Raw genomic sequence first — 26,743 nt, 5'->3', positions numbered from 1 at the left:
TGTCTGCTGGGCAGGCACTGCTGACAAAGCCTCATGACACCACGCATGGGGTAATGTGGTTGCAAGGTTATTTGAGGTTGTGAAGCGCGTGGGGATCAGCAGTATAGTCTCAAAGCCTAAATCCGCCATTGCCCCAGAATAGTCGCTGAAGGCAGGTGTAAGCAGAGAGAAACGTTTGGCTTCTGTGACAGTACTTCATATTTAAACAAGTAATAATGGCTTTTTTTTCGGGGTCTTGCTCTGTTGCCCAGGCTGAAGTGCAGTGGCACGACGTCGGCTCACTGCAACCTCCACCTCCCGGGTTCAAGCGATTCTCCTGCCTCAGCCTCCCATGTAGCTGGGATTACAGGTGCCTGCCACCATGCCTGGCTAATTTTTGTATTTTTGGTTGAAACAGGGTTTCACCATGTTGGCCAGGCTGGTCTCAAACTCCTGACCTCAGGTGATCCACGTGCCTTGGCCTCCCAAAGGCGTGAGCCACCACACCCAGCCAATAATGGCTTATTTTTAAAATACAGAAGTGCTTAAAATGCAAAAATTCTTGCTAGAGGACAGACACTTAAGTTGTATCTGTCTAGGATTTGACACAGTTGCTCAGTAGATGTTTGTTGAATGAGTGAATGGTTTCTTGGGAAAGGTCAGGTACTAGGGAGTACCTGGGGGTGAAGAAAGTGAGTAAGAATATGTTTCGATTTTTTTTTTTTTTTTTTTTTTGAGACGGAGTCTTGCTCTGTTGCCCAGGTTGGAGTACAATGGCGTGATCTCAGCTCACTGCAACCTCCACCTCCCAGGTTTGAGCGATTCTCCTGCCTCAGCCTCCCGAGTAGCTGGGATTACAGGCATGTGCCACTACGCCCAGCTAATTTTTGTGTTTTTTTTTTAGTAGAGATGGGGTTTCTCCATGTTGGCCAGGCTGGTCTCGAATTCCTGACCTCAGGTGATCCTCCTGCCTCAGCCTCCCAAAGTTTTGGGATTACAGGCATGAGCCACCGCGCCTGGCCAAGAATGAGATTATTCTTCACTGATTTGATATTAGGAAACACTTGATTTTAGCAAACAACATATTTTGATCTACTTAGTATCAGATTTTTGTGGTTCTTTTTAAGAAGTTTTATCTTTTTCATCCTCAGTGTTATAACCATCAGAAGTAGGAGAGTTCAAATGTATTAACATTCTGTTACTTCTTTCAAAGCCAGGACTAGTTATCTGAGAACAACTTCAGAGTGGTGTAGGGTTAGACACTAAGTCGTCATTCACTGAGTGCTTATTGTCTGTCAGGTACTGTTCTGAGCCCTAGGAATCCAGAAGTGGTAAAGGTTCCTGCTCTTATTCTGGTGGAGAAAAGACAGTAAACAGCGTGTCAGATGAATGCAGTGAAGCCATGGAAGGGAGTAGGGAGTATCTGTGCGGGGAGAGAGAGTCAGGCCTGTAGTCAAAGCAGCAGCAGGTGCAGGAGACCCAGGAGGTGGGGCGGGGTGGGGAGGTGAACACTGGGACATGGAATTGGAGGTGGTAGTCAGGGGTCGAGTTTATATGCACTGGTGAGATATGTCAGGAGACGCTGACCTGTTGATTTAAAATGCATTAGTAAAATGTAGACGACGTTTAAATCTATCTGAAATCACCTTGGAAGGGAATGTAGGAAGAAGGGTGCTGTGGGGAGCATGAGTGTTCCGGGTAGAGCTGTGAGCATGAGCCAGCACAGGACTTAGAGGGGGCAGACTCTTTGCCTGGAAGCTGTGAGGAGAATGCTGCAGGCAGGTGCATAGCCAGCCCCCAGTGCTTCAAAAGGTCTGTGAGACAAAAACTGAGAATTGGTCGTTGGGAGGTCCTTGGTGAGCTTGTAGGCTGTTTAGGAGCGGTAGACACAGAATTCTGGTGAGAGTGGGTTCAAGAGAGGGAGGAGAGAAGAGGAGAGACACAGTACCTCCTGGGAGCAAAGAGGAGGAATAGGAAGGATTTGGGGGCCATGGGAGTTTTTAATTTTTTTTCCTAAAGATTGGGAAATAACGGCAAATTTTTAGGCTGATGGGAATAATCGGAGGGAAGAATTTCTGGCGCTGAGTTCCTGAGCAGCAGGAAGGGGACATGCAGGGCCGGGGGCTGGCCATTGCTGGGTCCTACAGCTCCACTACTGCGCTGGGACCGAGGTGGGTGGGAGCCATGACCATTGGCGCCCGCATCCCTTCTGATGCTTGTTTTCTCAGAGGACTAAATAGGGCCCCGGCCAGGAGAGGGAACTGAGGAGGAGACACTGCGGGCTTGAAGGGAGAGGGAAAGAAATTGTTCTTCAAGTGGTACTTCTAGGGATGAGAAACTGCCGGCCCAGAGTGACCATGGTGTGCTTTTTTTGTTTGTTACAGGATATTCATCCGTTCTATGCTGATTTGATGAATATTCTCTACGACAAGGATCATTACAAGTTGGCTCTGGGGCAAATAAATATTGCCAAAAATTTAGTGGACAAGTAAGGTACTTTTTTACTGTAGTGTCTTTTAAGTTATCAAAAGTGGGGAAAAAAACTAATGCTTTTTATTTTTTACAGTGTTGCTAAAGATTACGTGCGACTGATGAAGTACGGTGACTCTCTCTACCGCTGCAAACAGCTGAAGCGCGCGGCCCTGGGACGGATGTGCACAGTGATCAAGAGGCAGAAACAGAGTTTGGAGTATTTGGAGCAAGGTGCCTGTCACACATCGGCAGGAACTGCGGTAGTGTCCTGCTGAGAGGATGCGTCCTTGTTGAGGACTTGAGATGTCTGTTTTTGTTGTATTTTGGAGATGACAGGGTAGTTATTTTTCCTGGCTTTACTTATGAGAAACAGTAATAGGCTGGTTTTTATTGAAAAAGTGGTAGCACGTATAATACTTACAAATCAACAGCACTGGTAAGAAAATTTATGTATTTCATATTTAATAGGTAAGGCATAGACGACAAAACATGAGAAAGTACTGAAAAGTATAAAAAATAAGATGGCTCATAGTTTATTATTGACTTTTTTATTTTTAAATATACTTTTATTTAATAGGACTTTCTGAATTAATGTAGTAGGATTCTATTGAAACAATTACTTGCCTATTTGTGTGTATTCTTACATGACAAATTATTTTGACTCATTTGGTTTTCTTATCCCTCCTGCATCTTGAAAATAATTTGAAACAAAATTTATGATACGTGGACGCTTTGCAGGTGCTTTCCTACAGATCTGTGTGGTCTTCGTGATGGCCCAAGGGGTGCCACCCTGGAGCCGTGTGTGTTACAGATGAGGTGGCAGAATGGCAGTAACCCAGGTGTAGCCAGAACGGCATGGCATGCAGGCTTCGAAGCACACTGTTTCCCTAATGTCATCTTGCTAATGAGAATCGTCTGGACACTTCCAGAGATGCTGTTGGCCCCACCTTTCACCTAATGAGTTAAAACACGGGCTTAGAAGGGCTGAGGAATATGATTCTTTTTTTTTTTTTTGAAATGGAGTCTCGCTGTGTCGCCCAAACTGGAGTGCAGTGGCCGGATCTCAGCTCACTGCAAGCTCCGCCTTTCGGGTTCATGCCATTCTCCTGCCTCAGCCTCCCGAGTAGCTGGGACTACAGGCGCCCGCCACCTCGCCCGGCTAGTTTTTTTTTTGTATTTTTTAGTAGAGACGGGGTTTCACCGGGTTCGCCAGGATGGTCTCAATCTCCTGACCTCGTGATCCGCCCATCTCGGCCTCCCAAAGTGCTGGGATTACAGGCTTGAGCCACTGCGCCCGGCCCTGGAATATGATTCTTACTAGAGCCAAACTTGGGAAATAACTGTTGAATATACTATATATATATACAGTTACTCTCTGCAACTATTTTCTCCATCACTGTTGCATTACAAAAGTTGGAGTAAGATTAATATCACCACAGGCCTGGACTGTAACTAAGTTGAAAAGAAAATTTAAAGCAAATCTTACATTTTGATTTTCTTAATTTTTCAATGTGAACTTTTCATATTTTCATAGTGCGTCAGCATTTATCCCGTTTGCCAACCATTGATCCAAATACCAGGACTCTGCTTTTGTGTGGGTACCCAAATGTTGGGAAGTCCAGTTTCATCAATAAGGTTGGTCTCTTTTTTATCGTAAAGCAAATAATCTGACCACTTTAGGTCAGCGTTACTGTATTCTGACTGCGTGGGATTCAGGATGGCCTTGGAAATAATTTTGGCCTCCGAGTTGGTCCTTGAGTAAACACTGCCCTGGTCTGCAGGAGGCCCCGTGCCTGAGCACACCTGAGTTCCTCTTGGAGGGGACTGACTTTGTCTGTATCTACATTTATATTACTATTACAGAAGCCGTTACTTTTTTTTCTTGTGTGTCCTGTGATTTCTAAGGAATTTGAGACAATTGTGTAAGTGCATTTTTGTTGACAACTGGAGAAGTTTTCTTGGGTGGTGTTGGCCTGCCCTGGAATGGCTATGCCAGGGGGTTCTGGTGGCAGGTGACACTCGCCCAGCTGAGGTCTTCCCGTCTGCAGCTGCTTCTGGGTGATCTGTTACCTTGGTTGCTGTGTCAGCTTTCACATGAAATCGTACGTGGTCCAGTAGAGGGACGGTGCCAAGTCGTTCTTTCCCTGGGGGAGCTCACTGACTAGGATTGAGCGTAACAGGCCGAGTCGCTCTTTCCCTGGGGGAGCTCACTGACTAGGATTGAGCGTAACAGGCCGAGTCGCTCTTTCCCTGGGGGAGCTCACTGACTAGGATTGAGCGTAACAGGCCGAGTCGCTCTTCCCTGGGGGAGCTCACTGACTAGGATTGAGCGTAACAGGCCGAGTCGCTCTTTCCCTGGGGGAGCTCACTGACTAGGATTTGAGCGTAACAGGCCGAGTCGCTCTTTCCCTGGGGGAGCTCACTGACTAGGATTTGAGCGTAACAGGCCGAGTCGCTCTTTCCCTGGGGGAGCTCACTGACTAGGATTTGAGCGTAACAGGCCGAGTCGCTCTTTCCCTGGGGGAGCTCACTGACTAGGATTGAGCGTAACAGGCCGAGTCGCTCTTCCCTGGGGATGCTCACTGACTAGGATTGAGCGTAACAGGCCGAGTCGCTCTTCCCTGGGTGAGCTCACTGACTAGGATTGAGCGTAACAGGCCGAGTCGCTCTTCCCTGGGGGAGCTCACTGACTAGGATTTGAGCGTAACAGGCCGAGTCGCTCTTCCCTGGGTGAGCTCACTGACTAGGATTGAGCGTAACAGGCCAAGTCGCTCTTCCCTGGGGGAGCTCACTGACTAGGATTGAGCGTAACAGGCCGAGTCGCTCTTTCCCTGGGTGAGCTCACTGACTAGGATTGAGCGTAACAGGCCGAGTCGCTCTTCCCTGGGTGAGCTCACTGACTAGGATTGAGCGTAACAGGCCGAGTCGCTCTTCCCTGGGGGAGCTCACTGACTAGGATTGAGCGTAACAGGCCGAGTCGCTCTTCCCTGGGTGAGCTCACTGACTAGGATTGAGCGTAACAGGCCGAGTCGCTCTTCCCTGGGGGAGCTCACTGACTAGGATTGAGCGTAACAGGCCGAGTCGCTCTTTCCCTGGGTGAGCTCACTGACTAGGATTTGAGCGTAACAGGCCGAGTCGCTCTTTCCCTGGGGGAGCTCACTGACTAGGATTGAGCGTAACAGGCCAAGTCGCTCTTTCCCTGGGTGAGCTCACTGACTAGGATTGAGCGTAACAGGCCGAGTCGCTCTTCCCTGGGGGAGCTCACTGACTAGGATTTGAGCATAACAGGCCGAGTCGCTCTTTCCCTGGGGGAGCTCACTGACTAGGATTGAGCGTAACAGGCCGAGTCGCTCTTCCCTGGGTGAGCTCACTGACTAGGATTTGAGCGTAACAGGCCGAGTCGCTCTTTCCCTGGGGGAGCTCACTGACTAGGATTTGAGCGTAACAGGCCGAGTCGCTCTTCCCTGGGGGAGCTCACTGACTAGGATTGAGCGTAACAGGCCGAGTCGCTCTTTCCCTGGGTGAGCTCACTGACTAGGATTTGAGCGTAACAGGCCGAGTCGCTCTTCCCTGGGTGAGCTCACCGACTAGGATTTGAGTGTAACAGGCCGAGTCGCTCTTTCCCTGGGGGAGCTCACTGACTAGGATTTGAGTGTAACATTTAAGAGACTCGGTCATTTGGTGCTTCAGGAAAATTTGGCTGAGTTTGAGGGACCCAGGAAGAGGCAAAGCAACATTTAAAATGTGAATTTACAACCAGCAGCAGCTCATGTGCCCAGAAAATTGTCGAATTTTATGACTTACTCGGTGCCAAGATCACTTTATTTTTAATTTACAAAATTCTTTCTTTCTGTTGAAACTTTTTTTCTGCTTTTTGAGACAGGGTCTTGCTCTGTCGCCCAGGCTGAAGTGCAGTGGTGCAGACTTGACTCGCTGCAGCCTCAACCTCCTGGGCCCAAACAATCCTCTCACCTCAGCCACCCAAGTAGCTGGGACCACAGGTGCACGCCATCACACCTGTTTAGTTTTTTTATTTTTTGTGGAGACAGAGTCTCACTGTTCCCCAGGCTGATCTCAGACTCCCACGCTCAAGCCATCCTCCTGCCTCAGCCTCCCGAAGTGCTGGGATTACAGGCATGAACTACTCCACCCTCCTTAAGATCACTTGCTTTAAAATCGATTTGTAAGTTTTGTTTTGTCTATAGGTTGCTGTGACGTGGTGACCAGCAAAGCTCTGCAGGGTCCTTGCTGATGTTTCAAATGCTTGTCAGCTCTGAACCTGCCACAGTGAGCCAGTGCTCTGGGGCCGATTTGGTGGCTGCTGGACCAGGTGGCTTTTTAAATTGCAGTTTAATTCAGCAAAATGAAAATTTCAACTCCTCAGTCACATGAGCCACATATTGAAGGCTCGTTAGCAGTACATGACTGGCGGCCCCGTTTGGACAGTGCAGACAGAACATTCCTGTCATCATAAAGAGCTCTGCGGGCGTTGCAGGCGGTGGGGCAGGACGTGGGAGGGTGAGGGGAGCTGGTGGCTGTCCTCCAAATGCTGGCCCTCACTCTGTCCTCGTGCCCCAGTCCTTGGCCTGGTGGTGTGAAGGAAGAGGTACCAGGCTCCTGTTTTGATGCAGTTTTATTGTGTGAGGTTTCTTCTATGGTTTTTTCCTACCCAAAATTAGTCTTGTTAAAACACACAGATGCCCTGTGTACACAGAGGAAATGAGGTGATTCTGAAAGTTCTCATTGTTGTTTCAGGTGACGAGAGCAGACGTGGATGTTCAACCCTACGCGTTCACTACCAAGTCTCTGTTTGTTGGGCACATGGATTATAAGTATCTACGTTGGCAGGTAAGAGTCTTGTCTTTATTTTTATTTATTTATTTATTTTGAGATGGAGTATCACTGTTGTTACCCAGGCTGGAGTGCAGTGGCATGATCTTGGCCCACTGCCACCTTTGCCTCTGAGGTTCAAGTGATTCTCCTGCCTCAGCCTCTCGAGTAGCAGGGATTGATTACAGGTGCGCACCAACACGGCCGGCTAATTTTTGTGTTTTTTGGTACAGAGGGGGTTTCACCATGTTGGCCAGGCCGGTCTTGAACTCCTGACTCAAGGTGATCTGCCCACCTTGGCCTTCCAAAGTGCTAGGATTACAGGTGTGAGTCATGTGCACCTGGCGAGAGTCTTGTCTTTAAACAGAAAAGATATATTGGTGTATCTAGGGTAATCAAGAACTTGAAATTTCATCATCATAAAAAAAACTCATCTGAGCTCTGGGGATGCATAAGAACAGGTCATATGTCTCTGATATAATTCAGGGGAGGCAGCCAGCCGCTACTGTGGATTTTTGCATTTTGTTAACATAAAATGAAATTCTCTTTGTGTCATTTCTAACTCTGTTATCAGAAATGGCATATATACAGTTTAAAAGCATGAAGCAGGCCGGGCACGGTGGTTCACGCCTGTAATCCCAACACTTTGGGAGGCCAAGGCAGGTGGATAACCTGAGGTCAGAATTTCAAGATCAGCCTGGCCAACATGGCGAAACCCCGTCTCTACTAAAAATACAAAAATTAGCTGGGCGTGGTGGTGGGCACCTGTAATCCCAGCTACTTGGAAGGCTGAGGCAGGAGAATCACTTGAACCTGGAAGGCAGAGGTTGCAGTGAGCTGAGATTGTGCCATTGCACTCCACTCTGGGCGACAAGAGTGAAACTCTGCCTCAAAAATAAATAAATAAATAAATAAAAAGCATGAAGCAATGTTTTCACACTATAATTTTATAAATTCTGAAGAAAGTAATTCCTAAAACATGGGAGGGTTCTCAGTTATCCCAGTTTTTGTGTTTTATGATGTCACTGGTGAAAAGAGGAGTCATTTCTCTCAGTGTCATGGCTAGCATTTCATTGAGCTCTACAGGGTTCCTCCTCCCTTTTTTGATGTTTAAATAAATAGTATGTACTTTTCTCTCACTGCTTTATTTTGTGGTGTTTAGGAGACCTACTTTTTTTTTTTTTTGAGACGAAGTCTCACTCTGTCGCCCAGGCTGGAGTGCAGTAGCCGGATCTCAGCTCACTGCAAGCTCCGCCTCCCATGTTCACGCCATTCTCCTACCTCAGCCTCCCAAGTAGCTGGGACTACAGGCGCCCGCCACTACGCTCAGCTATTTTTTTTGTATTTTTAGTAGAGACAGGGTTTTCACCGTGTTAGTCAGGATGGTCTCGATCTCCTGATCTCATTATCCACCCGCCTTGGCCTCCCAAAGTGCTGGGATTATAGGCATGAGCCACTGCATCTGGCCCTACTTTTTTTTTTATTTTTTTAACACGGTTCTCCTGTAAGATTATTAGGTCTGGTTGGGCATGTGTGAGTGACTTCTGGGATGTGCTGGACAAGAAGCTTATGGGTGAGCGTGCTTTCAGTGACAAGGTCTGGCTGTGTTAGGTTGTAGACACTCCTGGGATCCTGGACCACCCCCTGGAAGATAGGAACACCATCGAGATGCAGGCCATCACTGCCCTGGCCCACCTCCGTGCTGCGGTCCTGTACGTGATGGATTTGTCTGAGCAGTGTGGGCATGGCCTGAGGGAGCAGCTGGAGCTCTTCCAGAACATCAGACCTCTCTTCGTCAACAAGGTGTGTGTGGTCACTCGTGTTTTGCTTCATATCCTGCAGCATGGGAATAACGATTTCATAATTTTTCTTCCTTGCCTAGCCTCTCATAGTTGTAGCCAACAAATGTGATGTGAAGAGAATAGCCGAACTTTCTGAAGATGATCAGGTAAATCATGTTCATATTTTGAATATTTCTTACCAATTCTGAATTCTCATCTCAGGCCACCAAAGTTTAGGTGAAGGAATTTTAGCAATACTGGTCCACAATTGTATTTTATAGTTGAGATAATATCCTCAGTGGTTTAGTGAAATGACATAATAAAAACGTAGTTATTGGCAAACTAAAACTAAAACATAGGTTTCTGGATTCCTACTTTGTTCTTGAGTGTGTAGAAGTATCTGTATTTGATGGGCTGGACTTTTGGAAAATGTGATTACTTAGGAGAGAACTGTTGGAGAAGGGTATTCACAGGTGTTAATTCATAAAACAGGTTCTGTGATTAAATGAGTTTGGAAATGAATGACTGAGTGAAGGAGAAGGAGGATCTTGGAATTTGGGGCTTTCTGGATCTATGAGTGAGACGTGCCTGCTAGCTTTCTCCAAGAGGCAGGCAGTATTGTTGGACATAATTTTTCAAACCAATTGAATCCTACAACGCTTTTTTGTTTTTTTTTTTTTGAAACGGAGTCTGGCTGTGTCGCCCAGGCTGGGGTGCCTGATCTTGTGACGTGATCTTGGCTCACTACAAGCTCCGCCTCAGCCTCCCAAGTAGCTGGGACTACAGGTGCCCGCCACCACGCCGGGCTAATTTTTTGTATTTTTAGTAGAGACAGGGTTTCACTGTGTTAGCCAGGATGGTCTTGATCTCCTGACCTCATGATCCACCCGCCTCGGCCTCCCAAAGTGCTGGGATTACAGGTGTGAGCCACCGCGCCTGGTCCTACAACCCTTTTTAATAGGCGTCCTTCATGATTAATGCTTTTAGAAGCGTGCATTGGTAGACTGGCTTTCAAATTGTGGTCCTGGACCAGCCATGTCAGCATCACCTTCTTAATTTCTTCCTTAATTTCCTCATTGATCCATTGGTCATTCTGGGACATGTTTATAATTCCCATGGGTTTCTTTTTTTACAGCTTTGAAAGTTTCTCTGGGTATTGATTTCTAGTTTTATTCCATTGTGGTCTGAAAAGATACGTGACATGATTTTAATTTTTAAAAATTGATGAGATTTGTTTTTTGGCCTAACATATGGTCTATCCTGGAGAATGTTCCATAGACTGAGGAGAAGAATATGTATCATGCAGCGGTTGGATGACGTGTTCTGTAGATGTTTGGTCTACAGTGCACTTTTTTTTTCTTTGAGACGGAGTCTTCCTATGTCGCCCTGGCTGGAGTGCAGTGGCGCGATCTCGGCTCACTGCAGCAGCCTCTGCCTCCCAGGTTCAAGTGATTCTCCTGCCTCAGCCTCCCAAGTAGCTGGGATTACAGGCGCCCACCACCACACCCAGCTAATTTCTTGTATTTTTAGTACAGGCAGGATTTCACCATGTTGGCCAGGCTGGTCTCGCACTTCTGACCTTAAGTGATCTGCCTGCTTTGGCCTCCCAAAGTGTTGGGATTGCAGGCGTGAGCCACCGCGCGTGGCCTACGGTGTACTTTCAATACAATATTTGTTGATTCTTTTTTGCCTAGGATCTGCCTAATGTTGAGAGCCTTATGTTTATGTCCCCAAGTATTATTGGCCCATTCATTATTATACAATGATCTTCTTGTCTCTTTTTACTGTTTTTGACTTAAAATCTGCTTTATCTGATAGAAGTGTAGCTACTCCTAGTTGCTTTTGGTTTCCATCTGTATAGAATATCTTTTTGCATCTCTTCATTTTCAGTCTATGTGTGTCTTTACAGGTTAAGTGAATTTCTTGGATACTTTTTCATGTTTTCATGATAGTGATTATTGTCTTCACTTCCAGATGTAGGACTTTCTTAAGTATTTCTTGTAAGGCTGGTCTACTAGTGATGAATTCTCTCAGTTTTTGCTTTTCTCAGAAAGAATTTATTTCTCCCTTATTTCTGAAGGACAGCTTTACTGGATGTAGTGTAGTTGGCTGGCAGTCTTCTTTTTTTTTTTTCCCAACACTTTGAATATATATCACCCCATTCTCTCCTGGCATGCAAAGTTTCTGCAAGGAAATCCGCTGTTAGTCTAATGGGGATTTTCTTTTTTTTTTTTTTGAGACGGAGTCTGGCTCTGTCCCCCAGGCTGGAGTGTAGTGGCCAGATCTCAGCTCACTGCAAGCTCCGCCTCCCGGGTTTACACCATTCTCCTGCCTCAGCCTCCCGAGTAGCTGGGACTACAGGCGCCCGCCACCTCGCCCGGCTAGTTTTTTGTATTTTTAGTAGAGACGGGGTTTCACCATGTTAGCCAGGATGGTCTCGATCTCCTGACCTCGTGATCCGCCCGTCTCGGCCTCCCAAAGTGCTGGGATTACAGGCTTGAGCCACCGCGCCCGGCCAGGATTTTCTTATATGTGACTTGAAGCTTTTCTCTAGCTGTTTTTAGAATTTCCTTTGTATTTGACGTTTGACAGTTTGACTATAATGTGCCTTGGGGAAGACCTTTCTGGGCTGACTCTATTTGGGAATCTTTGAACTTCCTGGTTTTAGATGTCCGTATGTCTCCTCAGTCTTGGAAAGTTTTCAGCTATCTCATTACATAGGTTATTAAGCCTTTTCCCTTCTTCTTCTTGAACTCTCATAATACCAATGTGTATTCTCTTAATGTTGTCCTGTAAATCTTGTAAGCTTCCCTCATTCTTTCTCATTCTTACTGCTTTTTTTTTCTCTGACTAGGTAGTTTTAAATGACAGAGATTTTTCTTCTGCTTCATCCCGTTTGCTGTTAAAACTGTCTATTATATTCTCTCATCCATTGAATTCTTCAGCTATAGGATTTCTGTTTGGCTCTTTTTTATAATTTCTGTCTCAATTTAATTTCTTGTTCATATCATGAAATTGTTTTCTTGATTTTATTGAATTGTCTATCTGTATTTTCTTGTTTCTCATTGAGTTTCCTTCAAAAAAATTATTTTGAATTCTCTTTCTGGCAACTCATGATTTCCTTTTCATTAGAGTCTGTTCCTAGAGAGTTAATATTCCTTTCATGATTTCTTATTTCCTTGCTTTTTCATGTTTCTTGTGTCCCTTCATTGATGTCTCTGCATCTGGTAGAACAATGACCTCTTTTATACTTTCTTCTAGATTGGCTTTCATGGAGAAAGACTTTCACCTCACTTGGGTTTTAATGTGCCATTTGGGAAGAGAACCGTGACTTTCTGGATAGGAGCAGTGATATTGTTTCTCTGCAGCTTCCTCACCTCCATGAAATGTTGGCAATAACTGGGTGGCTTAGTGGCCTCAGCTCTGGAAGTTTGTGCCAGTAGTGGTGTACGTTTTTAATGTCCTTGGTGTCAAGGGCTTTTGGAGTCCTGCTATTCTTTTTTTTTTTTTTTTTTTTGAGACGGAGTCTTGGTCTGCCACCCAGGCTGGAGTGCAGTGGCCGGATCTCAGCTCACTGCAAGCTCCACCTCCCGGGTTTACGCCATTCTTCTGCCTCAGCCTCCCGAGTAGCTGGGACTACAGGCGCCCACCTCGTCGCCCGGCTAGTTTTTTGTATTTTTAAGTAGAGTCAGGGTTTCATCGTGTTAGCCAGGATGGTCTCGATCTCCTGACCTCGTGATTCGCCCGTCTCGGCCTCCCAAAGTGCTGGGATTACAGGCTTGAGCCACCGCGCCCGGCCCCGGAGTACTGCTATTCTTGTTTTTCCCACAATAGGGGACTTACCTGAAGGGATCTTTCTGGGTGTCAGGTCTGAGATGGTCCACAAGCAGCTGCCGTGGTGCTGGGTTCCAGCTACAGGTACTCAGAGTAGCTGTGGGACTGGGGTCCTAGCCTTAGGGTCTTGTGTACCTATCATGGTACCTGGCCTTGGGGTACAGGTTGCTCTCTGTGGTGGATCTGTGATCCTGAAGCACCCCTAGCAGCTTAGGCCCACAGGGCCAGGTTATAGCTGTGACTCCACCCATGGGGTCAGGGCACAGTCCTGGCCTGACTCCAAGGAAGAAGTACTCTGGAGGTTTGAGCCCGGGAAGCAAGGTAGAGCTGCACTTCAGAAACCTGAGCCAGTAGGGAGGGCTTAGTGTTAGCTTGAGGGGATGAGGCACTGTGTAGTGGTAACTCTGGACCCTGGGATGGTGGGGCCCAGCAGTATCCCAGACTCTGATGCTGAGTGAGGTGGCAGCAAGGACCCCAGAATGGACCAGTCCAGCTGTCATTTGGGCTCTGGAGGACAGGGAGGAGGACAGCAGTGACTCCGTTTCCTGGAAAGAGTGGTGACTCCGCAGCTCAGACTGTAGGGTTACTCCAGCTCCAGGGAGCAGGTGCTGGAGCTGTTTGCGTGGTGGGGCAGGTGCCTCGGCTCAGCCCCTGCCTTGTTTCCCTGGGATGTGGAGTACAATGTCAGCTCCTCCCCATGGTGCATGGCTGATCAGCTTGGGCCTGAGGGTTGTGACTCTTCTGGGTGGCCCACGCACTGTTTCCCTGGGATACAAGGTATCTCTTCAGTGTAGGTGCTGGGATATGTGACCATTCTGGGCATTTCTCAGGAGGCAGCGCACTGCTTCAGCTCAGGCAGCAGGGAGACAAGAGTGCCCGGAGAGGCCACAGTGCTATTTACCAGGAGGCAGGGTACCGTTGGGTGCTGGGGCAAGGGCCGGGAGAGGGGCTCCGCCTCCACCAAGCCCTGCTGGGAAGGGTGTAGCAGCTGCTCGCAGCTGGCTTGGGGATGTTGGGCCACCAGGTTTGGGTAGTTTGGAGGCAGTTTAGCCTCAGGGATGAAGGGGAGTTGTGGCCACTTTCCCCTGAGCAAGACATACTGCAGCCGTAGTTCCAGTCCCAAGATGACAGAGTATAGCCGCCCCATGGGCCCAACAGACGGGGCCCAGTGTCAGCTCCTTCTGGGAGCTCAGCTGCGAGGATGCCAGGGGACTCCAGTGGTGAGGGCTGTGGGTGTCCAGAGTGGTGGTGGGAGCTGCTGCCATCCTGTTGCTTACCCCTAGCCGTAAGGAGAACCTCCTCCTGGGACCCGTTGCATCCCAGCTGTGGGGGGATTGCTGGCGGCCCAGCATTTTTTTTGTTTGTTTGGTTTGTTTGTTTGTTTTAAGATGGAGTCTCACTCTGTCGCCCAGGCTGGAGTGCAGTGGCTCTATCTCGGCTCAATGCAAGCTCGGCCTCTCAGGTTCACGCCATTCTCCTGCCTCAGCCTCCCGAGTAGCTGGGACTACAGGCGCCCACCACCACGCCTGGCTAATTTTTTGTATTTTTAGTAGAGACGGGATTTCACCGTGTTAGCCAGGATGGTGTCTATCTCCTGACCTCATGATCCGCCTGCCTCGGCCTCCCAAAGGCTGGGATTACAGGCTTGAGCCACCGTGCCTGGCCCCCAGTGTTTTCTTTGGGCTGTATTTCATCATTTTTCTGCTCACCAGGGTGGCTGTCACTCCTGTGATGCCCTCTGGAGCTCCCCCTCAGTTATTAACACGTAGTTGGTCGTTATTTTGATTGCCTTTGTTGTAAGGGACAGATGTGAGGGGCTACTAGTCGGCCATCTTGTTGATGTCATTTGTATTTTCTTGATCATAGAAGAATATGAAGAAAATAACTTTTTAGGATATGTCTGTTTTTTAAGACTTTGAAACAGCCACAGATGTTGAACAGTTCACATTTGCAACCTCCATTTGCATAACTGTACGGTTTTTCCATAGGGAACTGGAAATAAATAATATATCTCTCATTTTTTCTTTGTATTCCCAGAAAATATTTACAGATTTGCAGACTGAAGGATTCCCTGTAATAGAGACCAGCACCCTGACTGAAGAAGGTGTTATTCAAGTTAAAACAGAGGTCAGTGCTGCCTTACGTCAGGTATCAGTCTTTTTACTATCTCTTGTTTGATTCAAGTCAGTCATGGGGAGAAAATAGTTTTCTTTCTAGACGTTATTAACACTTGGAGCCCTCGCAGTAGCGAGGCCGGTGGCATGCGAGAGCGAGGTGTGAAGAGAGACCCCTCTAAGACCCACTTTTCCTGCCCCTGGTGGACAGTGGGGTTTGAGGGGATGCTTTGCTGTTGTCACCCCAAACAACTTTACCCTAAAGCAGCTGTTGTCTCTGGCCTTCTAATATTTCGGTAGCAAGTACAGTGAAAATTATTTTTATGGAACCAGTTCAGAAGTAGAAGGGAGAAAAGTCTGAAAAGCCGAACAGCTTTTGCAGGAGGCAGTCTGCTGCTGGATTTCAGGTGCCATCCTCATTACTTTCTACTTCATGTTGTTTTTATCTCAAAGTAAAGGACACTCCTGGCCGGGCACGGTGGCTCATGCCTGTAATCCCAGCACTTTGGGAGGCCGAGGCGGGCGGATCACCTGAGGTCGGGAGTTCAAGACCAGCCTGGCCAGCATGGCGAAACCCCGTCTCTCCTAAAAATACAAAATTAGCCGGGCATGGTGGCGCATGCCTGTAATCCCAGCTACTCGGGAGGCTGAGGCAGGAGAATCGCTTGAACCTGGGAGGCAGAGGTTGCGGTGAGCTGAGATTGCACCACTGCACTCCAGCCTGGGCAACAAGAGCGAGACTCTGTCTCAAAAAAAAGAAGGCACTCCTGATGCTGTGGTCGCACTCAGGAATTTAAAAAGAAGGTGCTCCTGATGCCGTGGTCACACCCAGGGATTTGTTGCTCGGTTTAGAGTCCTGAGGGGGGCAACATTGCCTCCAGTTTGTGAAGGGCAGTTGGAGGGCACCCTGCATCTGTGCACAGGGTCACTGTGGTGGGAGTGAGGAGGCCCAGGCACTGGAGATGCACCTTCCCTCAGGGCTGCTTCCGCCTGGGCCTCACAGGGTGTGGCCCCTACATGTTAGTTACCTTGAGGGAAAAGTCTCAGTGGCTCTGATCTGTGGCTTCTCCTGGAACCTACAGCCGGAGGCTGCTGGAGGATGTGTTTGTGACTGTGCCTTCTTTTTTACGTTACTAGGCTTGCGATAGGCTTTTGGCTCATCGAGTAGAAACCAAAATGAAGGGAAATAAAGTGAATGAGGTGCTGAATAGACTGCACCTGGCTGTCCCAACCAGGAGGGACGATAAGGTAAGACGGCTCCTGAGACAGCCATGGGCTCACTGTGTTGTCAGCAGGTGCTGTCCATGTGCCTTTTCCGGGAGCCTCAGATCCAGCTTCACACACTCGCAGGTGGATATCGTGGGTGGGCCTCAGTTTCACCTTCTTGCGTGCAGTGAAGGATCAAGAAGGTGAAGGAAGTGCAAAGCGCCACATGGCACCCGTTTCTCACTGCATGACACGGTCGTTGTTTATCCTTCCAGAAATGTTTCTGATATAGAAGATTAATTTTTAAAAAGTTCTTTAAATACAGATGGAAATCTGTTTCATTCTTTAATTTTTCATTTTTTGGCCGGGAAGGTGGCTCACGCCTGTAATCCCAGCACTTCGGGAGGCCAAGGTGGGAGGATCACTGAAGCCCAGGAGTTCGAGACCAGCCTGGGCAACGTAATGGGACCCTGTCTCTAATAAAAAAGTAAAATAAAATAAATTTTCATTGTTTTGTCCATTGTGGATGGGCACACGTCGTTACGCCGTGTCTTCATGTTTTACTGCAAATGTGTCTGCACTTCACAGTGTGGTGTTGACAGCATTCCTGTCCCACAGACGCCTTGCTGGTGTGTGCTCCACTGACACCGGAGGCTGTGTCCTTCCCTCTGTCTTTCCTTGTGTCCTTGACATGGTCGGGCGCTCACTCTGTCAGTCTTGTGGTGTAAAGATGGTTTTATTGTTGTGTGTTTCTGTAATGATGGGTGCGGTTGAGCTTGTCTGTCTGCTTATTGGCCTTTTCAGAGTTCTTGAGGCTGTTTATGTTTTTCTCACTGATTGGTTATGTTTATATTACAAAGGTTGGATTCTTGTTAGATACACTGTAAATTTTTTTTTCTCTTTTTGTCACTTGCCTTTTTAACCTCAAATGTGCTGTACATTTTTAAACTAGTAAAATATATTAAGATTTTATTTCTGGCTCTTTGGGTTTGCATTGTACATAGAAAGGCTTACCATTCATTCCAAAGTCATTTTAAAAGTATATTTTCTTGCTGGGTGCAGTGGCGTATGTCTGTAATCCCAGCACTCTGGGAGACCGAGGCGGGTGGATCACCTGAGCTCAAGAGTTCAAGACCAGCCTGGCCATCATGGTGAAACCCCATCTCTGCTAAAAATACAAAAATTAGTCAGGCGTGCACCTGTAATTCTAGCTAGTCAGGAGGCTGAGGCAGGAGAATTGCTTGAACCTGGGAGGCGGAGGTTGCAGTGAGCCAAGATCACTCCATTGCACTCCAGCCTGGGAGACAAGAGTGAAACTCTGTGTCCAAAAAAAAAAAATTTATCTTTTATACTTGCATTAAAAATTAGCTTTTTTGGATAGTCTTCACCATGTCTTGAGTTAGTTCTGTTGTGAGGGTGGAGGTTGCACTCCGTTCCAAGTGGTCGGCATTTCTGACCTGAGTATTGGAAATTTTATCTTTCCATTGAATTCTTATATGCACTTGAGTTTATGTCTAAATTTCTTTCATTTGTTGATCCAGTGTTATTTCTTACCACTTTCTTCTTCCGTAATTTTTCACTATACTCGTGATTTCTGTTTTTCCTGGATAAACGTTGGAATCACTGTGTGGAGTCCTCCTGGTCTCTGCGCAAAGTGACCCTGAAACTCTCTCCTTTCCCCTAAAATAATCTGTTGGTTTTAATTGGTCTGGGTGTGGTTTTCTGTACCCCTTACACATAGGGAATTTGTTTCTACTTTTTCGGCTTTGTAAGTTTCTCATTCAGCAGGCATTTCATATAAATATTTTTTATGGTATTTTCTCAGGAGAGGCCCCCTTTCATCCCTGACGGAGTGGTGGCTCGCAGGAAGAGGATGGAAATTGAGGAGCCCAAGAAGAAGAGGGTATGCTGCCGGAGCTCTTGCCTGGTGTTCTTATTGGGGGAGGCAGGCTGTGTGTATGTGTCACAGGGGCCTGGGCCATTGAACAGGAGCCGCGGGTGCCCAGGCACCGGCCCCATCAGGCTGCGGACACAGCAGTGAGTCCCCCTGCAGAAGCCCCTCTCATGGAGCTCTTTGACTTGAGGGAAGATGGCCATGAATAAAATGCATGAGTAGGATAGACAGTCCACAGACAGCCAGAAACAGCCTTCCTACCAGAATCCAAAGGCAGGCCCCACAGACACTGAAATAAGAAACAGCCTTCCTACCAGAAATGGAAGGTGAACGCCACTGATACTGAGAGGACTGGAGAAAAGATTGTTTCAAGTGACAAGGGGCAGAGCATTTCTGGATCTGAAAGGCAAAATGAAGCTGATGATAATTTCTCTTTCCGTTGCAGGAACGAGATCTTGAGCTGGAAATGGGAGATGATTATATTTTGGATCTTCAGAGTAAGGGCCAGAGTGTGATCATTATTATAAAATGCCAGTTGAACGGGAAGTATTTCAGAAAAGGGGGGAAAGACTTTAATGAGTAAAAGTGTTTCAGTCTGTTTGTCAATTTCAAGATTAAAAGTTGCATCCTGAGGGCCAGGTGTGGTGGCTCACGCTTGTAATCACAACACTGTGGATTGCTTGTGCCCAGGAGTTTGAGACTAACCTAGGCAACATGGCAGAACCCTATCTCTACAAAAAATAACAAAGATTAGCCGAGTGTGGTGACATGTGCCTGTAGTCCCAGCTACATGGGAGGCTGAGATGGGAGGATCACTTGACCCTGGGAGGTCGAGGCTGTAGCGAGCAGAAATTGCACCACTGCCCTCCAGCCTGGATGACAGTGCGAGACTCTGTCTCAGAAAAAAAAGTTGCATACTGATAGCACTCAGTGGGAGTTCTTCTGTTGTTTCCTGTTGTTTTGGGACGGTAGGGTGGTTTTTGTAGCTTTCTCCGCGTGTGGGTGTTGAGTGAGGCTGGTGTGGGAGTTGTTTCCTGTTGTTTCGGGACGGTGGGGTGGTTTTTGTAGCTTTCTCCGCATGTGGGTGTTGAGTGAGGCTGATGTGGGAGTTGTTTCCTGTTGTTTTGGGACGGTGGGGTGGTTTTTGTAGCTTTCTCCACGTGTGGGTGTTGAGTGAGGCTGATGTGGGAGTTGTTTCCTGTCGTTTTGGGATGGTGGGGTGGTTTTTGTAGCTTTCTCCGCGTGTGGGTGTTGAGTGAGGCTGATGTGGGAGTTGTTTCCTGTTGTTTTGGGATGGTGGGGTGGTTTTTGTAGCTTTCTCCGCGTGTGGGTGTTGAGTGAGGCTGATGCTGTTGGTGCTGCTGCACGTGGAATTGCACGTCGTGCTCTCTTCTGCAGTGGAGTCGCTGACTTGCCGTCAGTCACAACTCATTTTATGCATGTAGTACTTGAAGATATTAAAAACTGCTGTAAATGTAACCACCGTTTTTTTAACTTTAGAGTACTGGGATTTAATGAATTCATCTGAAAAACATGATAAGATACCAGAAATCTGGGAAGGCCATAATATAGCTGATTATATTGATCCAGCCATCATGAAGGTTTGTCTCACTTTTTAAATTGTGGATTGTTTTCCTTTTGGTCATAATATTACTGCTGGAAGATAGCGGCACAGCTTCTGCTCAGCTGGGCCTGTCCCCTCCATCCTGACTCTGCCCCCTGCATCTCTTCCCCACCCCGAGACTGGCAGGGTGCCAGGCCCGGGATGGGCTCTGCTCTGCTGGGCCCTCTTCCTTGGGAGCTCTCCTCTGTCACATCTTTTTCCTGCCTCAATCCCCTCCCTACATGCTTTTTCTTAGCATATAAATGTCCACAAGTTTTACTCATCTTTTTAAAAAACAAAAATATACTTAAACTGTGTCCTCCATTAGTTGTTATCCTGCCTTCTCAGTTGAGCTGTGTGAAACATGCTTTATATAATACTTGCCCTCTGCATGTCCCGTTTCCACTCCTTGGTTCCCACAGACCCTCCATAATTGAGTTCACATTTTCAGTCTCGTGGTCTCTGTGCTCCCCGTGCCTCCATAGCAGATTCTGGGATAGGAGATTCTGGGGGCAGCATCTCAATTTCATTGGTGCTGGAGGATTTGGCCTCAGGGCATCTGCTCTCGCCAGTGCTGGGGCCCCCGTCCAGCCCATGCCCTCACTGTCCCTGCAGTGGCCGCCTGCCTTCCCAGCCTCTTCCCCTCTGCAGTCCGCGCTGCCGGCCGTGAGAAGCCTTGAGACTCCCCTCCTCCGACACAGCTGTGCCCGTGCCATCTGCTTCCACGAGGCCTGGCCCCCCAGCCTCACCCTCTGCACTCCTGGCCAGAGTCTCACGCAGGCACATCTGCCTGTTGGGCTCCTGACCGGGTTGCTTCATTAGGGTGTGATAAACATGTATGTATTTTAGTTTTCATTTTTGTCTTATTTGTGTCCAGTGAGGTTGTATTTGGGGTGACATTAGAACGGATACATGGGATGTGGCACGAATTCAGTTTCTCAGGACTGAGTTCCTTTTGTGTGTCTGCTGGGAGCATTGGAAGTGAAGGAGGCAGTCTCTGCACATTTTTAGCCTTGGAATTTAATTGTTCTAAAAAAGGGAAACGGTGCACAGCGGTTACTGACTTGCTGGCAGCTGGCGTTCACGTGGTCTCCATTTTCTTCACAGAACCCTCCCTGTGAGGTAAATGGCACGTAGGCAGGGCCCAGGTGGGACCGGACCAGGGCAATCACTCTGTCTTTCGAGGCGGGGAAACATAGCTCATATATACACACTGCCACACTCACTGACTTAGGGGTTTTCTCACTGTTAATTTTGCTTAATTACAACTCTATTTTTAAAGAAACTGGAAGAATTAGAAAAAGAAGAAGAGCTGAGAACAGCCGCAGGAGAGTATGACAGTGAATCTGAGAGTGAAGATGAGGAGATGCTGGAAATCCGACAGCTGGCAAATCAGATTAGAGAGAAGAAGAAGTTGAAAATTCTGGAGTCCAGAGAAAAGAACACGCAGGGACCCAGGATGCCGCGAACGGCTAAGAAGGCAAGTTTGTGTCTTTCCAAAGAGGTGTGATCTAGTGTTTGCAGATTGGATTCCTGTGTGATCATTGCTAAATAACAACTTTCCACCCATTTATGGCCATAAGATTGCACATTCTTGTTTTATTGGTTTATGGATTTGCAAGATTGCTCACGTCCTGATCTTTCGTATTCTTTACTGTGTCCTTTCTTGGTGACGTTCAGCTTCGAGTTTGGCGCTATTCTAGATCCAGTCATTTTGCAGTTGTACAGATTAAAACTGTAACTTAAGATTCACAGACGTTTAAGGCTATCAGTTAACATTCTCCTGTTCTTTTCTCTCTCTCTTTTTTGTGGGGGTGGAGATGGAGTCTTGCTCTGTCGCCCAGGCTGGAGTGCAATGGCGCAATCTCTGCTCACTGCAGCCTCCACCTCCCAGGTTCAAGCAATTCTCCTGCCTCAGCCTTCTGAGTAGCTGGGATTACAGGCACCTGCCACTACGCCCGGCTGACTTTTGTATTTTTAGTAGAGATGGGTTTCACCATGTTGGCCAGGCTGGTCTCAAACTCCTGACCTCAAGTGATCCGCCTGTCTTGGCCTCTGAAAGTGCTGCGATTACAGGCATGAGCCACCACGCCCGGCTGGTTTTCTTGTTGTTTAATTTCTGCATTAAATGTGGACTCTTTAGCAATTTACAGAAACCTGACCCAGTCTACAAAAGGCAATTTATTGGCTCTGTGGCAGGGTGGGATGGGGGGAAAGGAAAGCCCACATGCAGGGCGGTTAACATGTCACCAGAGAAGTCACTTGACATTCAGGATGCCTCTCAGTGGGTCTTCCTGTTTGAACACACAGTTTTCATATGGTGGCAAGTGACTGGTTATGGCAGACTTGGACTTTTTTTTTTTTTTTTTTTTTTTTTTTGAGACGGAGTCTCGCTCTGTCGCCCGGGCTGGAGTGCAGTGGCCGGATCTCAGCTCACTGCAAGCTCCGCCTCCCGGGGTTACCGCCATTCTCCTGCCTCAGCCTCCCAGTAGCTGGGACTACAGGCGCCCGCCACCTCGCCCGGCTAGTTTTTTTTTTTTTTTTTTTTTTTTTTTTTGAGACGGAGTCTCGCTCTGTCGCCCGGGCTGGAGTGCAGTGGCCGGATCTCAGCTCACTGCAAGCTCCGCCTCCCGGGTTTACGCCATTCTCCTGCCCGGCTAGTTTTTTGTATTTTTTTTTAGTAGAGACGGGGTTTCACCGTGTTAGCCAGGATGGTCTCGATCTCCTGACCTCGTGATCCGCCCGCCTCGGCCTCCCAAAGTGCTGGGATTACAGGCTTGAGCCACCGCGCCCGGCCTGGACTTTTTTTTTTACTACTCCGGGTGGGGCTCAGCCATCTCTGAGAGGAGAGAGGTTGGCGCACTGCCTTTGTCTTAGGCCGCCTTGCTAACCTCAGCTTTAGTGTCTCACCTCCGATGGAGATGGTCACTCTCCCCCATGTGGTGGTGAAGAGCAGACAGACGTAGAGGATACTCTCTCCCCCGTGTGGTGGTGAAGAGCAGACAGACGTAGAGGATACTCTCTCCCCCGTGTGGTGGTGAAGAGGAGACAGACGTAGAGGATACTCTCTCCCCCGTGTGGTGGTGAAGAGCAGACAGACGTAGAGGATACTCTGATGCTTCCCACGGCAATTGCTCCGTAAATGTTAGTTTAAATTAAATCCGTGGGATTTAATTGAGCTATCCAAAAACATGAAAGCGAGGCCCAGTAACAATTGCAACTTCTAAAATAAGTATAATTGTTGCAAAATATATATACATATATATTGTCTTGAAGTTTTTTTCAGCATTTCATCAAACTAATTTAAAGCAAATATTTCCTTTTTTCCTTCTCAGGTTCAGAGGACGGTTTTGGAGAAGGAGATGCGCAGTCTTGGTGTTGACATGGACAATAAAGACGACGTGAGTGTGGCGGCGGTTCATGTGTTTATGTGGCTGGATACACCTTTTTAGTAAAGAAAACCGGCCCGATGCGGTGGCTCACGCCTGTAATCCAGGCACTTTGGGAGGCCAAGGCACGCTGGAAGATCATGAGGTCAGGGGTTCGAGACCAGCCTAGCCAACATGGTGAAACCCAGTCTGTACTGAAAAAAAGTACAAAAAATTAGTCGGGCGTGGTGGCGCATGCCGGTAATCCCGACTACTCAGGAGGCTGAGGCAGGAGAATCACTTGAACCTGGAAAGCAGAGGTTTCAGTGAGCCAAGATCACGCCGCTGTACTCCAGCCTGGGTGACAGAGTGAGACTCCATCTCAGAAAAAGAGAAGAGAAAAGAAGAGAAGGAAGGAAAAAGGGAAGGAAAGGAAGAAAACAAACCAGGGTTTTGGAAAGCCGTGGGAAATTACAGCAAAAAGAAATGAGAGCTTCCGGTTTTCGTCTTTTGAGATTTTCTGGCCCTGGGGCTGGGTTGAGGATTCCCTGACCCTGGGTCTGGGTTGAAGTGGTGGGTTGAGGCTGTACTCCAGCCTGGGCGACAGAGCAAGACTATCTCAAAAAAAAAAAAAAAAAAAAAAAAAAAAAAGGCTCCACAGCCAGCAGGAGGCAGCTCTGTGCGTATCCAGGGTGTGTCCACAGCAGCACCAGGCTGCGCCGTGAGGTGCCCAGGTGTGGCTGCAGACCCTGTCCTCTAGATGTGCAGTCTGCAGTTTCTGATGGTTTTTGTCTGACGGTTGTCCCTGTGTGTTCGTATCAGTAACCCCCACAACGGGACGATGAGGGAGAGAGCATTTTTTATGTCTGAAATATAAATTGTGATGCTATACTCTAATACACTTTTAAATGAGAGTTCTAAGTTTCTGTAAGTGGAGTTAAAATCAGCTTTCTTACATAAAGCAGCTTCTGTTAAGCAAATAAGAATATTTGACCAACTTATGTGAAATTGTTACTAATGTGAACTTGAAATGGTGTCACTAATATGAAAATATGTATTTTCAAGATCTTTAGCCCATGTGGTAATGGTTCAAACACTCCTCTCCTCCCCTTTTGCTGGAGTGACCTCATGCCTGTTGCTGAGCCCGGGAGCGGGCTGGGGTCCTGAGAGCTGAGCGTTGCTTTCCCTGCTTTGCAGGCCCACTATGCAGTCCAGGCAAGAAGATCCCGGAGCGTCACTAGGAAAAGAAAGCGGGAAGACTCTGCTCCCCCGTCCTCTGTGGCCCGGAGTCGGAGCTGCTCTCGAACTCCACGTGACGTTTCTGGTCTTAGGGATGGCAAGGTCAGTCTCTGTGTTGTGTAATGTAATAAAATGACAGCCTCTGTTGTTTATTGCACAGGGTTCAGGGCGAACACCAGCAGTTGCCATTTGCAGGAGCTGTGGCAGGGGTTGTGTGCACTGCCTGCCCTTGTTCTGTGGCATCCTTTAGAGGAGAGCATGGGCCAGGGTACAAGTGGACACCCCTGGACAGCTGCCCTGGACAGACCCCTCCGTGGCACTTTCCTTTTGCAGAGGGTGGCCAGAGCATGGTCTGACAGCACCGGCAGTCTGGGCTCAGGCCCCGCTGTCTGAAGAGGGCCAGGAAGTGGCCACTGCTGAGCACCAGGAGGCCTCAAGTCCCAGCAAGCCCCCCGTGGGAGGAACAGCCAGAGGGAACGCCTGGGTCGATTGGCGGGTGATCCTGCTCATCCTTAGGTTGCAGGATTGTCCCCCCGGGTGGAGAGCTTGAGTCACATTTAGTTTATTTGTAATGTCTTTTGGCAAAGACACTTTAGATGTACACAGTCTCTCTTGGTGAAATGTCCTTTTATTAAACACAACAACTTTTAGTTTCAACATTGCGGCAGTGGAGATGCAGGAGAAAGTCTGTGTGTAAACTGCAGTCTCCTTCACAGAAGCCTGAGCTTCACTCCTCTGTGCTGCTGCCATCTTGAAACCTGGCTGTTAATATTGGCATTACCACTTGTCAATCAGACCTGAGCAAAACAGGTTCACGGGCCTGAGTCCTTAGCTTGTGTAAGAGGGAGTTAAAACAGATGTGTTCTGACCTTCTAGGTCTAAAATGTAGCTAGTCCTGGGTGTAAAGCTTGTCCTAGGTATGATTTTCATCCAGTCTTTATACAAAAACATTCATTGAGTTCCTGCAGATACTGTGCTGGGCTTAAGAGAAAAAGAGATGTTACAGGGTCTCTTCGCTGAACAGACTTGAGTCATTAAAACAGACTGTTACCCAGTAGTTCAAATTCAGAATGGTAAATTGGTTTCAAGTCATGAACATATTTCATTTTTTCTCCTCCTTTTAGATGGTGAAGAAAGCCAAGACTATGATGAAGAATGCCCAGAAGAAGATGAATCGGTTGGGGAAGAAAGGGGAGGCAGACAGACACGTGTTTGATATGAAGCCTAAGCACTTGCTCTCTGGGAAGAGGAAAGCTGGCAAAAAGGACAGGAGATAGTATCCGTTTGTGCCTTGGCTAGACTGTTGCTGTTTACTTCCTGGCTTGGCACAGTGTGGTTTCATGAAATTGGAGTTCTGTATAAACTGAAAAAGACAAAATAAGTAAAGCACTTGTTGCTTTGCTGAAAACTATGGTTAACCCTATATAGATGTGGGAAATTTTTGTCACTGCATAATATTACAAATATTTTGAGTAGACAATGTTTCTACATTTAATGGAGTATCAGTCACTTTAGATTTTCAGAACTGGTAAGATTTACTGGTGTAACTGGGTTGTTTTTGATGGAGAAAAACCTTATTTTCTTTTGTAAGAGTTTGGGAGCAAACACGTTTATGAATGTGTCGGAATCCTGTGCTTAAAATACCCTCCTAAATTATTTTCTACTCTTACTGTACAGTGTCTCATTGTAATTTGTCTTCAATTATTTTATCCAAAATAAACTTCCAGAAGAAAGTAGTTTTGATTTACTTAGCCATGTTTTGGTTCAGTGATAGTCACTATTGATTTGACCAAATAAAAAGGCAAAAAACATATGACATTTCTATTTTGTTTTAAAGCAAAAGTACTTTTGGGGGAGTAAAGTATTGCTGGAGGCATTAGGCAATTAAATATGGGCATTCTCCTATTTCTGTGGCCTGTCCCTGAAGTATAATGTTCAGTAAAACACAGAAACGCCCCCAATACCATCTCAGAAGCACCTGCCGGGGAGTGTTGGGATGAAGAGCTGTGGGGTTGGAGGCACCCGCCCAGGGGTGCGTGTGCTCCTGGAGCCCCGAGGATACACAGGGATCCAAGAGCCACCACAGATCAGTTATCAAGTCGCAATCAACATTATAGCTGAGGAAAGGATTTTAGTGGATCACACTTCTGGATTACATGTGGCAATTTTCAAAAATTACCAGGTCTGGGCCGGGCACAGTGGCTCAGGTCTGTAGTCCCAGCACTTTGGGAGGCCAAGGTGGGCAGACCATGAGGTCAGGAGTTCGAGAGCAGCCTGGCCAACTTGGTGAAACACCATCTCTACTAAAAATACAAAAATTAGCCGTGCGTGGTGATGGGCATCTGTAATCCCAGCTGCTCGGGAGGCTAAGGCAGGAGAATCACTTGAGCCCAGGAGGCAGAGGTTGCAGTAAGCCGAGATCG

General features: G+C 47.5%; 1 protein-coding gene across 2 annotated transcripts in view; it reads left to right on the top strand.

Annotated features, from left to right (window-relative positions):
- GTPBP4 (GTP binding protein 4) overlaps nucleotides 1-26,067 on the top strand; it is a 30,444-nt gene extending 4,377 nt beyond the window's left edge. Inside the window, exons 3-17 of one of the 2 annotated variants that reach the window (XM_010362040.2) lie at nucleotides 2,364-2,467; nucleotides 2,546-2,682; nucleotides 3,986-4,086; nucleotides 7,207-7,299; nucleotides 8,893-9,084; nucleotides 9,164-9,229; nucleotides 14,934-15,023; nucleotides 16,148-16,258; nucleotides 18,042-18,119; nucleotides 18,556-18,607; nucleotides 19,611-19,711; nucleotides 20,996-21,193; nucleotides 23,049-23,114; nucleotides 24,279-24,422; nucleotides 25,445-26,067. In XM_010362040.2, coding sequence (XP_010360342.1) covers nucleotides 2,364-2,467; nucleotides 2,546-2,682; nucleotides 3,986-4,086; nucleotides 7,207-7,299; nucleotides 8,893-9,084; nucleotides 9,164-9,229; nucleotides 14,934-15,023; nucleotides 16,148-16,258; nucleotides 18,042-18,119; nucleotides 18,556-18,607; nucleotides 19,611-19,711; nucleotides 20,996-21,193; nucleotides 23,049-23,114; nucleotides 24,279-24,422; nucleotides 25,445-25,597 — 1,686 coding nt within the window. In that variant the 3' untranslated portion in view covers nucleotides 25,598-26,067. Of the gene's footprint in view, nucleotides 1-2,363; nucleotides 2,468-2,545; nucleotides 2,683-3,985; nucleotides 4,087-7,206; nucleotides 7,300-8,892; nucleotides 9,085-9,163; nucleotides 9,230-14,933; nucleotides 15,024-16,147; nucleotides 16,259-18,041; nucleotides 18,120-18,555; nucleotides 18,608-19,610; nucleotides 19,712-20,328; nucleotides 20,550-20,995; nucleotides 21,194-23,048; nucleotides 23,115-24,278; nucleotides 24,423-25,444 lie in introns of those variants that run through there. The other variant, XM_030940639.1, reaches the window with a different exon arrangement.
- Nucleotides 26,068-26,743: the final 676 nt, after the last annotated feature.

The sequence above is a fragment of the Rhinopithecus roxellana genome, chromosome 11 (assembly GCF_007565055.1).
Source record: "Rhinopithecus roxellana isolate Shanxi Qingling chromosome 11, ASM756505v1, whole genome shotgun sequence".
NCBI lineage: Eukaryota > Metazoa > Chordata > Mammalia > Primates > Cercopithecidae > Rhinopithecus > Rhinopithecus roxellana.
This window is presented reverse-complemented; position numbering and strand designations above follow the sequence as displayed.